Source organism: Pimephales promelas, chromosome 5 (assembly GCF_988280905.1).
Source record: "Pimephales promelas chromosome 5, fPimPro1.hap1.1, whole genome shotgun sequence".
Classification (NCBI taxonomy): Eukaryota; Metazoa; Chordata; class Actinopteri; order Cypriniformes; family Leuciscidae; genus Pimephales; species Pimephales promelas.
Window position 1 is genome coordinate 6,990,367 of NC_142773.1, and position 13,261 is coordinate 7,003,627.

The 13,261-nt window shown below is 36.1% G+C and overlaps 1 protein-coding gene across 1 annotated transcript in view; it reads left to right on the forward strand.

Moving 5' to 3' along the window:
• The window catches only part of cacna1eb (calcium voltage-gated channel subunit alpha1 Eb), a 128,118-nt gene that overhangs the window by 73,971 nt on the left and 40,886 nt on the right, over window positions 1-13,261 (forward strand). Inside the window, exons 21-26 of the mRNA XM_089130865.1 lie at window positions 649-796; window positions 902-1,031; window positions 3,184-3,243; window positions 3,574-3,680; window positions 10,632-10,728; window positions 12,317-12,477. Of these exons, the coding sequence (XP_088986991.1) occupies window positions 649-796; window positions 902-1,031; window positions 3,184-3,243; window positions 3,574-3,680; window positions 10,632-10,728; window positions 12,317-12,477 (703 nt within the window). The remainder of the gene's footprint in view (window positions 1-648; window positions 797-901; window positions 1,032-3,183; window positions 3,244-3,573; window positions 3,681-10,631; window positions 10,729-12,316; window positions 12,478-13,261) is intronic.

Consider the following 13,261-nt stretch of genomic DNA (forward strand, 5'->3'; position numbering starts at 1 on the left):
CACAGAGCCAAAGCCACTCAATAATCTTATTGCAGCATATGACATCGCTACATTTGATGAAGAACTTTTGCAAACATTAAAGGGTTAGTTCACCCAAAAATGAAAATTCTGTCAGTATTTACTCACCCTCATGTTTTTCCAAACCTCCACGTGTTTATTTGTTCTGCTGAACACAAAGGAAGATATTTGGAAGAATGTTTTAATCAAACAGATCTCAATCCCCATTGACTTCCATAGTACTATTAAAATCCATTTATCAAAATGTTAACTATTTGGTATAATTGTGATTTCTTTGTCAAGTGAAATATAAATTTTGAAATATCAAAAAATAAATTCCATTTTAGCCACGGTAAATTTGCCTTAAATTAACGACACAACTATATATCTGTATATATGTGTATTATGTATGTATATCTGTATTTCTAATCTATATATGTATGTATATCTACTATATGAATTGTTTTTTAGATATTCTTGTGCATGGGTCGGGTAGCAGACCTTTACTTACAATTAATAAAAAAGCCATAATGATATATATGGTGCATTACTTGAAAGTTCAAGAATAGTAATTTTGATGTTTAGATGTAAACCTGTTGTGAATGAAGTGCTGAAATATTTGTTTTGTTCTCTTCATTTAACCCGTCACAGTAAGTTTCAAGGATGTGGAAGCCGGTCACTCAGATAAAGCTGGCGATGATGACGATGACGATGATGATGATGAGAATGGAGGTGAACAGTCAACTGTACCCAAACCTGACATACCAGACAGCATGTTCATATTCAAGAGCACAAATCCGTGAGTGTTTACACAGTCTCACACATATAGTTGTTTGTAAAATATACCATGGGACAAAATGGGACAAATATATCATCTAAACTGATTTTCCTTCTGTAACTTCAGCATAAGAAGGATCTGCCACTATGTGGTGACCCTGCGGTACTTTGAGATGACCATTCTCCTGGTGATTGTGGCCAGCAGTATTGCACTAGCAGCTGAGGACCCTGTGTGCGCCAGTTCAGAGAGGAATAAAGTAAAATATTGGATTTCAACATATTGAATTATTAAGGACTTGTATAATAAATAATGTCACGAGTATTTTGATTTTAAAGTGCCCCTATTATGCTATTTTAATTGTTCCTTATATTGTTATAACAATAGGCTTACATGCATCCATGGTGAAAAAAAAGCTAATCAGCTAATTTCTCACAAGAGTCTGAAAACATTTTGTTTAAATATTCAGTCTCTCTAAAACCCTCCTTTCTGCAAGCCTTCTTGGCTCTGATTGGTCAGCTGGCTCAGTCTGTTGTGATTTGTCTACTCTGCTCTGATTGGTCAGATGGCTCTGTCTGTTGTGATTCGTCTACTCTGCTCTGATTGGTCAGATGCTCAGTCTGTTGTGATTGGTCAACTCTGCTCTGATTGGTCAGATGCTCAGTCTGTTGTGATTGGTCTACTCTGCTCTGATTGGTCAGATGCTCAGTCTGTTGTGATTTGTCTATTCTGCTCTGATTGGTCAGATGCTCAGTCTGTTGTGATTTGTCTACTCTGCTCTGATTGGTCAGCTGGCTCAGTCTGTTGTGATTGGTCTACTCTGCTCTGATTGGTCAGATGGCTCTGTCTGTTGTGATTCGTCTACTCTGCTCTGATTGGTCAGCTGGCTCAGTCTGTTGTGATTGGTCTACTCTGCTCTGATTGGTCAGATGCTCAGTCTGTTGTAATTGGTCAACTCTGCTCTGATTGGTCAGATGCCCAGTCTGTTGTGATTGGTCTACTCTGCTCTGATTGGTCAGATGCTTAGTCTGTTGTGATTGGTCTATTCTGCTCTGATTGGTCAGATGGCTCAGTCTGTTGTGATTTGTCTACTCTGCTCTGATTGGTCAGATGCTCAGTCTGTTGTGATTGGTCTACTCTGCTCTGATTGGTCAGATGCTCAGTCTGTTGTGATTTGTCTATTCTGCTCTGATTGGTCAGATGCTCAGTCTGTTGTGATTGGTCTACTCTGCTCTGATTGGTCAGATGGCTCAGTCTGTTGTGATTTGTCTACTCTGCTCTGATTGGTCAGATGCTCAGTCTGTTGTGATTGGTCTACTCTGCTCTGATTGGTCAGATGCTCAGTCTGTTATGATTTGTCTATTCTGCTTTGATTGGTCAGATGCTCAGTCTGTTGTAATTGGTCAACTCTGCTCTGATTGGTCAGATGCTCAGTCTGTTGTGATTGGTCAACTCTGCTTTGATTGGTCAGATGCTCAGTCTGTTGTGATTGGTCAACTCTGCTCTAAATGGTCAGATGCTCAGTCTGTGGTGATTCGTCTACTCTGCTCTGATTGGTCAGATGGCCCAGTCTGTTGTGATTGGTCAACTCTGCTTTGATTGGTCAGATGCTCAGTCTGTTGTAATTGGTCAACTCTGCTCTGATTGGTCAGATGCTCAGTCTGTGGTGATTCGTCTACTCTGCTCTGATTGGTCAGATGCTCAGTCTGTTGTGATTGGTCAACTCTGCTCTGATTGGTCAGATGCTCAGTCTGTGGTGATTCGTCTACTCTGCTCTGATTGGTCAGATGGCTCAGTCTGTTGTGATTGGTCAACTCTGCTCTGATTGGTCAGATGGCTCAGTCTGTTGTGATCGGTCAACTCTGCTCTGATTGGTCAGATGCTCAGTCTGTTGTAATTGGTCAACTCTGCTCTGATTGGTCAGATGCTCAGTCTGTTGTAATTGGTCAACTCTGCTCTGATTGGTCAGATGCTCAGTCTGTTGTAATTGGTCAACTCTGCTCTGATTGGTCACATGGCTCAGTCTGTTTTGATTGGTCATAAATTAAACGTCTATTACCATAGTTTTTACCGTAGTATTATTTGAATTTCAGTTCCAGAGGCTTCCTCAGTGCTTGATAGACCGTGATACAAACATTAATGATGGAAGTGATACTGGAATTGCTGACGACTTGTTTCGGCAGTTCAAATGCGATTCTTTCTTTTAGGAGACAATAACTTTATTTGTTGTGCACTAATCTTTAAAAGTTTTTTCAGACCTCTACATTCACAAACAGTTTAATTACAAATTGCATGAAAGGTAATTTTCAAAAAGCATAAAAGGGGCACATCAAATCAGCATGTCCTGACTTTTGACACAAAAATGCAAATAATGCAAATAAACTTGACAGGGTTGTTTACTGTGTTTGCAGGTTCTCCGTTACTTTGATTATGTTTTCACTGGCGTTTTCACATTTGAGATGATTATAAAGGTATCTGCTTTCTTACTTCAAACATGATTTAAATAACTGTCATTAAAGGTGGTGTTAGGAATTTATATAACTTGCCCTCCAAAAACATTTCACCTTACCCGATTTCAGTAAACTCCAAATCATTGACTGGCAGTGAGCCTTTAGGATTAGCTAAAAAAGTGTGGGCTTCTCCCTTAATACTTTTTCAATTCTAGGGACAGCACAGAGACAGATGTGATATGTCATTTCAATTATTATTTTTTGTATATATATATATATATATATATATATATATATAAAAATGATATACTCTATATTCTCTATAATATTGTAATATGCTATTTTATACAGATGATTGACCAGGGCCTCATTCTTCATGATGGATCATATTTCCGGGACTTGTGGAACATTCTAGACTTTATTGTGGTGGTTGGAGCTCTAATTGCCTTTGCATTGACGTAAGTATTTCAAGTGATATCCATCTATCTTCCTTGTGTGACAAGTTGTTGCATAAAATCAGATTTCTGATGATAATATTAACCTGTAATCGTTTTGCTTTAGAGACATCTGGGGATAACTCCAGATTCCAGACCGGATAACATTGGATAACTTTAAACAAATATGTTCCCCTTCCTACGTTTTTGCAAAACTCCAAAAATGTACCTATACATACAATTCATGGCAGTTTCCAGATTAAATGGTTCACCCAAAGATGAAAAAAAGTATTCACTCACCCTCATGTCGTTCCAAACCCGTAAGACTTTCGTTTGTCTTCAAAACACAAGTGAAGATATGAAGAGCTCTTTTCCAAAAAGCTATAAATCCATTTCAATAGTTTTCAGGAAAACTACATTTTTTACCTAGACCCACACATTTTGTGAATATTCAAATTATCCTGTTTAAATGTTTTATTGGTTCAGTCTGAACATTTTGAACAATAATTATTAAATCAAACAACAATATTGTTAATGATAATTTAAAAGTTAATTTTATTTTTTCCCAAAACGCTATAAATCGAAATAAACCTCAAACAAATAGTACCAATTTCAACATATGCATGAAAAAAACAAATTATTAATACCAATTTCAACATATGCATGAAAAAAACGAATTATTAAAAATGATCAATATATGATAACGATATTCAAAAAAGGGATGGGCACCCCTCCAGCACATGCACACACACACACAGGCTACATAACATGTGAGCAAAGCGGAGCAGCATGACGCTTAAATATAAGTTAACAAAAAAACAAAATGCACATTTCACATTTGTTTTTAATAATATTACATTAGTTATTTTTATTATTTCATCTATGTTGAGTAGGCTATGAAAAGGGAACCGCATGAGATGAGTAAGATAGGATCAAAATTCAAAAGCTGCCCAATATCGGAAAATATTTGGAGTGCGTCAGACATGATTTTGACCACTTATTAAGTTTTGTTTTGTAGAAAGCTTGTAAATTTCGTTTCATATAAATTGTATCTTCATTTTAATAAATGTTTCATCGACAAATTGACTGGATTAATACATTAGAAGTAAATATCAGACAATATAATCAGGACACAGAGGCGCGCAGGTGAACCGGAGCGCGTCTCATAATATGAACCGAAACACCGCGATGCTTGCCTCACACAGGCCTGAGAACTAAGCTACAGAAAGCTTTAAATATCTACTTTTAAACAAAACAATTAAAAACTAAAATAAATTGGCAACTCTCTGCGTATGTAGGCTAATTCGAAGTATGCGTTTCTCTATGCGCGTTCACTGCGAAGATGGCGAGTAAGCATCATCAACTTTATCTTTGTTGCTGACACTGACAGAAAACACTAGTTTATTAATAAACAATTCAAATGTTTCATGCATAATCATTACTTTTGCCGGTTCTTTGTGGCAAGCTTTATGCATACGTTGAGATGCGGAATATGCAATTAAAAACGCTCATATGGTTTCTCTCCCATTTAATTAAATCAATATATGTGATTACTGATAATACAAATGGCTTAAATGATCTACTACTAGTCGACTAGAAAACTAGGACTCATTTTGAGGAATGAATGAACATAATTAACCTCTGTTCAGAGTGCCGCCGTGCTGGATTGTGTAGAGCGCTCATTGAATTTGAGGATTTATCGTGTTTAGGCTAAAAACAGGGCTGGCGCTTATCGTGGTTTGGAAAGAAACTGTATCTTGCAGTACATTTTAAACAAGGAAATATAGCGATTCGGCATGAAACGTTGATGGAGCAGTGAAAGGGTTCTGTCCACAGCAGAATGACACGACAAACTCATTTTTTTTTAAAAATGTCGTTTAACGCGTTTTGGAAAAGAGCTCTTCATATTTTCATTAAATCTGAGAGATTTCTGTCCCTCCATTGACAGTCCACGCAACTAACACTTTGTCGCTTGAATTGGGGCTGTACGATACAGCAAATGATCACAAATGTACATATTGTGATCGCAACGGCTTGCGAAAGCTGCATGATTTTAACACTCCCAAAAAAATTTAAAATTTCAAGTTTTAGGTTTACGCAGAGTAGACTCGACACATGACTGTTACATAAGTGTGAAATGCTTAATGTTGTTAAATGCAATAAGCGAAGTACTCTTGCACACAGAAAGCCGCGTCTAGGACAGCGAGTAACCCCTAATTCAGTTCTTTTCCGCAGATTATATGGCCAAATACACACAAATTATTAATTAATTACGAAAGTCTTACCGATATAGGGAACTGTATCACTGCTATAATTGGATATTAATTGTGAGTGAATGTGGTTGATTAGTCGTTTTATTTTCAGGTCTCAGTGGATAACCAGGCCATTATTTTTCTGCCTAGAAGTCAATCATAGGGACAGAGGTCGTTTTTTTATATGTTAGAAAACTTAGAAAGTTGCGAAAAAGCAGGATGTAAGTTTAGTTATACTAATATTCTGCCTAGATTAGGCCACTCTAGTCATTCATGACCATCAGCATCAATGTTTTTAAAGTGCAGTCACATTAGCAAAAGGTTCATTTTCTACGGTTAATAATAAAAACAAACAGCTTTACGTTGGTCTACTACATGACCAAAATCTTTTGCCCTCATCTAAAATTCACATTTGTTGGATTCTGAAACTACTGAATTTTCCCCATGAAAATTCGAAACAAAGTTAAATGTGCCCACACAGTACTAGACCGAGAACAGCAATTAAAGACTGGCCTGTGGGTTTATGTATTAGTTGATAGACTGGGAAGGTTGGACTCCAGAGGATCACACTTACTAACTTTTGTAGTTAAAGGATTAGTTCACTTTTGAAAAAACATTTGCTGATAATTTACTCACCCCCATGTCATCCAAGATGTCCATGTCTTTCTTTCCTCAGTCGAAAAGAAATTAAGGTTTTTGATGAAAACATTCCAGGATTTTTCTCCATATAATGGACTTCAATGGGAACCGGGATGGTTCAAGGTCCAAAAGACAGTTAATAACAGTTTCAGATGCAGCTTCAAATGTCTTTAAACGACACCAGACGATGAATAAGGGTCTTATCATGCGAAACGATCGGTTATTTCAAAACTTATTCCAAAAATTTAACTTTTCTAAGGACAAATGCTAGCCTTGCTCTATTCAGTGAGGTGCGTTTGTAACGTCACGTAATCAGGGCCGTATTAAGAGCTCACTGGGCCCCGGGGCTATGAGTTACTGCAGGGCCCCCCCACCACTTTAGGTCACCAACTAAATGTTATATTATTATACGAGTCATATACGTTATACGATATTATTATTTATCCATCTATGATATACTTCACAGTTAAGTTATGTTACTTTTAACACGATTTTTTTTATCATATCAAAATGTATTGACTAAAATTTCATAATTATTGTGACCAATTTCAATATCACCAAAAAATAATAGTAGCTTAAGAAAATAATCTCAAGCTTATGATGACAAGAGTCACAAATTAAAATAGAACAAAGGCACAATAAATCGACCTATGAAAAACTTAAAGCACTGAATAATATTATATAAAGTAATCAAATATACAATACATGGTTTTCACTATAAATTCAACATTCATTCTTGTTAATTTTACAAAAGTAATTCAGTCAAATGCAGTAAATTACTTTCTTTCTGAACATTATTGACACACATGGCGACAGCAGCTTTATTAGCAGCGTCTGTCACATTGAGACCTCAGAGTCGGATTCAAGTGTGCTGTGCAAAACCGTCTCAAGTTCACCACAGTCTGGTTCACCTTGGTCTCAAAACCAGCATTTACAAAATGAATTCTCCCGCTGCTCACTGTGCCTGAGTAGTTTGAAATAATTTGTATCCAAACCACAACGTTTAAAAACGCGTTTAAATGATAAACCTACATCATGATGGCGCAGCAAAATTTAAATATTTCTACCGGATATATTATCGCCAGTCCTTTAGGCGAATATAGAGTTTAATCAAACACAAAAAGCAAAATTATACATCCATCAAGTTAATATTCAAACTTACCGAAAGTTTGTGGGGTCGATGATGACGCTGTAGCGCATATAGCGCATACCCACTTTTTGCGCCACTGCCTATTCTAATAAGGCGCAGGCAGCAATCATCTATAGGCCTACGTGCAGCAGCAGGTCGGTCGTTCACAAGTTAAATATAGAATAAATATATTTGTCATATCAAATTAAAACCTGACGTTTCAATTTACCATGCCCTGCTCAGAGCCGTTGGCCCTGCATGCCCCCACAGCCAATCACGGGCCCCCTCCTTGCTTGGGCCCTGGGGCTTAAGCCCCGCCTAGCCCTATGGTTAATGCGGCCGTGCACGTAATACGTAATTACGTTCAAAAGGTCACGGGCGACGTAGCCAGAAGTACAGAGTCAGTGTTTACAAGTTGAACGCATAGGTTGAACGTGCAAACTAACTCAAACGCCGTTTACAAAAAAAGGAATTAAAAGGTAAAACAACGATGTCGGACGATTTTGATTCTGTACCTCCGGCTACGTCGCCCGTGACCTTTTGAACGTAATTACGTATTACGTGACGTTACAAACGCGCCTCACTGAATAGAGCAAGGCTAGCATTTGTCCTTAGAAAAGTTACATTTTTGGAATAAGTTTTGAAATAACCGATCGTTTCGCATGATAAGACCCTTATTCATCATCTGGTGTCGTTTAAAGACATTTGAAGCTGCATCTGAAACTGTTATTAACTGTCTTTTGGACCTTGGACCGTCTGGTTCCCATTGAAGTCCATTATATGGAGAAAAATCCTGGAATGTTTTCATCAAAAACCTAAATTTCTTTTCGACTGAGGAAAGAAATACATGGACATCTTGGATGACATGGGGGTGAGTAAATTATCAGCGAAAGATTTTTCAAAAGTGAACTAATCCTTTAATGCAGGCTAAACGGGTATAGTGATCATTTAATACCAAATTCTCTATGCTACTTCTAGGGTATAGTATGTAAAAAAAATAAGAGTACTGTATATGTATGATAAGCCATACAGTCTCTTCATTCTTTTTGTTTGCAACTTCATCAGTGTTCCTCGGAAGCTGGTGGCAACTGCACTAGTGGAGGTGGTGTGTTAAGAGATTTGGCTATATGAGATATCAACATCCAAATGCAGTCTATAGATTTCATATGCTTTCTTAATAGCAGGCCAAATCCTGTTCTATTTATAAAGCGTCTTGCGGGCTGATTCAGAGAAGGCTATGGGCCCGTGGGCTGTGCTTTGGATACCCTTCATTTAAGTTATATAAGTCCATAGTGGTTGGTTACTGCTCTTGTATGCTTGTTGTTTGCTAATATATTCTATTATGGTACACATCCAAATTTCACACATATATAGTTACTTTCTGATTTATGATAGCCATTTTGAAGAATGCATGTGAAATGTGATCTTAAATATATACACAAAAATGATATGTTGGCTTTAATTAGCTTTTTTATGTCAACAGGTTCCACATATCTGGGTTACGTTAAACATAATTAGTTAATGTATGTAACTTCATAATGGAATTAAGTCTTTTTTGAGTTTTTAAAGTTAATGAGATAATGAAGTGAATAGTTGAGGGATGATTGATCGTTTTTGAAGACACCTGACGGAATTTGCAAGTCACCATTGTGGAGATCAATGTTTTAGTTGGGCACATAATCAACTTTAACACTGCTTCAGTGTTCATTTAACACTCTGCTCAGAGCTTAATTGGGTCGCTTAAAATGAATTATTTCTTGATGTTGAAGTCACAAGAACAAACTATGTTTGTTTAACGTAACCCAGTTATGTGGAACCTGTTAACATAAAATAGTCAATTAAAGCCAACATATCATTTTTTTGAGTGAGAGACTACATGGGAAACAAGTCCTAAATTCATCAGATATAATTCCAGGTAATATCTTATTAATATAAGCATTAGACATACTGTATGTACAAAAACATTTATTAGCAGATAATAAGATTTCTCACAATTCATTTTACCTTAAAAAGCATATTTGTTTGTGTTATTTAAGGAAATATGTCTGTAAAAGGATATTCCAGACTCTAGTTGAGCTCAGGCACTTCAGCTTGATGATTTAATGGCTTTACACACACTTGAGATGTTCATGTGTTCTTTCTCTTTTAATGCTTCTCTGTTATTGTTTTGGATTGTGTCTCTGTGGCTGCCAGGAATTTAATGGGGTAACAGCAAATGCTTCTCATTCGTCTCATTGTCTGTCCATTTAAATATACATTCGGATGCCACCGATCATTTATTTGTGTGTGTGTGGGTGTGTGTTAATATAGTGATGTCTGATCCATGTTTGCAATTACTAATGAAAGAAAAATGTCATTCATTCTCTCAGTATATTCGCCATACATAGATATTCTTAGGTAATGCATTGTGTATTACGGCTGTCGATTTAACTCGTTAATTTAGTGTGATTCATTATTTAAAAACAACGTATGCACTTAATCATGACCTCTTGCCCTTTAGTAAATTTCACAATAAGAAATGTTTCTCTTTTATGGTTTTGTTTGAACATTTTTCAAACACTGATTTTAATATGGCGCCATTGATGCAGAAACCTTTCAGTTGCCAGTTCAACTTTCATTATGCAATTCACAGCAAAGAAATATGACTTTTAGGCAAGATATAGTGAGCAGTATTCAGCCTTTGACCCACTCCATCCAAAATAAAAACACTTTTTTTTTCTTTTTTGCGTTACTGATATTAATTTTCATAATTTTTAAAAAGAGCTCTTACTTATACTGTATAAATTTTTTATTTTTGATTTGGGGTCTAATATATGTGATTAATTGCAATACGTTTTATATAAATGTTTTATTTATTGACAGCCGTAATACTTGTTTTGTGGGCATTTTCCGTTTTTTTAAAAATGTTTTAAATAACAAATATTAAAATATTTTAATATGTTTTGTTAATCACAGAAACAACAAAGGCAGAGACATAAAGACCATTAAGTCCTTGAGGGTTCTCCGAGTTCTCCGCCCTCTCAAGACCATCAAAAGACTTCCAAAGCTCAAGGTATCTGCTCTGTCACATTTTATAAATGTTTAGATCATGCTTTCCATCACTTCCAATATCTGTAGTTATTTCTTTTAAAGGAGTAGTTCACTTTTAAAAAAACTTTTGCTGATAATTTACTCACCCCCATGTCATCCAAGATGTCCATGTCTTTCTTTCTTCAGTTGAAAAGAAATTAAGGTTTTTGATGATTTTTCTCCATATAATGGACTTCATTGGGAACCAAACGGTTCAAGGTCCAAAAGACAGTTTCATTGCAGCTTCAAAGGGCTTTAAACGATTCCAGACGATGAATAAGGGTCTTATCTAGCGAAACGATCACTCATTTAATAAATGAATAACAAAGTTTAAGTTTTATACGCTCAAATGCTCGCCTTGCTCTGTTCTGTGATGCTCATTCGTGACTCTCCAGTTCTACCTCATTCATCAAAATGAACGAATCTTTTTTTAGAGTCATTTGGTTCATTCAACGAACGAAATAAACAAAATGACTCAAAAAGATTTGTACATCAAAATTAAATTTGAAGAACGAGTTTGAACAGGAGAGTCACGATAGCTCATCACTGAACAGAGCAAGGCGAGCATTTGTGCTTATAAAACTTAAACCTTTTTATTTATTTTTGAAATGATGGATCGTTTCGCTAGATAAGACCCTTATTCATCGTCTGATGTCGTTTAAAGCCCTTTGAAGCTGCACTGAAACTCTCATTTGGACCTTGAACCGTTTGGTTCCCAATGAAGTCCATTATATGGAGAATATGGGGGTGAGTAAATTATCAGCAAACGTTTTTTTAAAAGTGAACTACTCCTTTAAGTCTGTTTATTCTACACTCTAATTTTGCTAAACTAATGTTTAGTATATAGACTACATGTTATGGATTTCAAACACTTATACACTCTAGTAGTCAAGAAATATTCCAAGACTATTCCTTCTCACAAAAACACTCCATTTAATGAATTAATTCATTAGAGCGCTCTGCTGTCCAAATATGAGTAATCCCTCTGTGAATAATTAAAAGTAGACTAAATATAACATGCAGCACTTGACATTTTTCATTTCAAATCAATATGCAGTGATATACAGAGCCAGAATTATTAGAATTATCATCAGACCATTTAACTAAACCATAATTGAATTAGTGATGGGAGATCTTTGGGGATAGGGATGACAGAGACATATGCAGTTACATGTCATGTGCACTTAATTCATTTCCCCATATCTGATGCAATTCACATTAGCTGTATTTATATTAACCAGATTAAATTTGAATAAAAAAATAAAGAAAAGAAATTGGTTCTGACTGAAAAAAAGTATTACTTGAAAATAAAAGTGCAGGCAATGCTGTGTGCAGTGTTCATCATGATACACGTTATACTAACTGAACAACTCTACATATATTCAAAGGCTTTAGTAAGACATTTGTAATATATATATATATATATATATATATATATATATATATATATATATATTCATATATAAGTGGCATATGAAACTCGCCTCATTTGCATTCCTGTTTAAAGACCTGTTTAGGAAGGGAGATGTAATATAATTATTTCTTCTGCTTGAATGTTTTGTGTCATGCAGGCTGTGTTCGATTGCGTGGTCACATCCCTGAAGAACGTCCTCAACATTCTCATCGTGTACAAGCTCTTCATGTTCATCTTTGCTGTCATTGCAGTGCAGCTCTTTAAGGGAAAGTTCTTCTACTGTACTGATGGTTCAATGGGCACCCAGAAAGAATGCCAGTAAGTGCACACATACGCCATATATTTTAAGAGAGCGGGTGGAAAATGTTCACAACAAGTTAATTTATAACTATTTTAGTGCAAGATATCCTAACTACTACTAACATTGTAGGTAGACTGTAGGAGAAACAGTGATAGTTGGCTAACAGTGATAAATATTTACCTTCTATTCCCTAAATAGTTGTATGAGTGTGGGATTAAAATTATATAACACTTACAGTTAATTTGGATATAAGGCTAATATACTGTACAGTTGTAATTGAAATTATTCAACCCCCATTCAATACATTGGCTGTATGTTACCAGTAATGTACCAATAATTTTGAAACCAGACATTTTTGCAGCTTAAAGGGTAACTAAAGCCTTGGTCAGAGCCTGACTCCACCCACTGGCAATATTTGAAAATGCTGAAAAAGTGGGCAGACCCCAGCGGAGATAGAGGGGACGAAATAGATGCTAAAACACTCTATCCTGGTCATTTTCAATACTCACAATTCCAATTCCTGACCCCCTACAGTGTTTTTGACAACACAAGATGGTTTTTATACTGCCGCTCGTACCAAGAGCGTGGTGAGCTGAAACGTGTGTACGTCACGAAGAACCGCTAACATCCAATAGGAAAATTCAACTGCAGTAGCCACCTTTCAACCTGAAGAGGGCAGCACTAAGACGTTTTTACACCATATATTGTAGAAATAGAACACTTTATAAACAAATGTCAAAAAAGTTACTCGAATCAATGACTGGTATTAATAAAGATCCATTCTTACAAATCATTAACTAA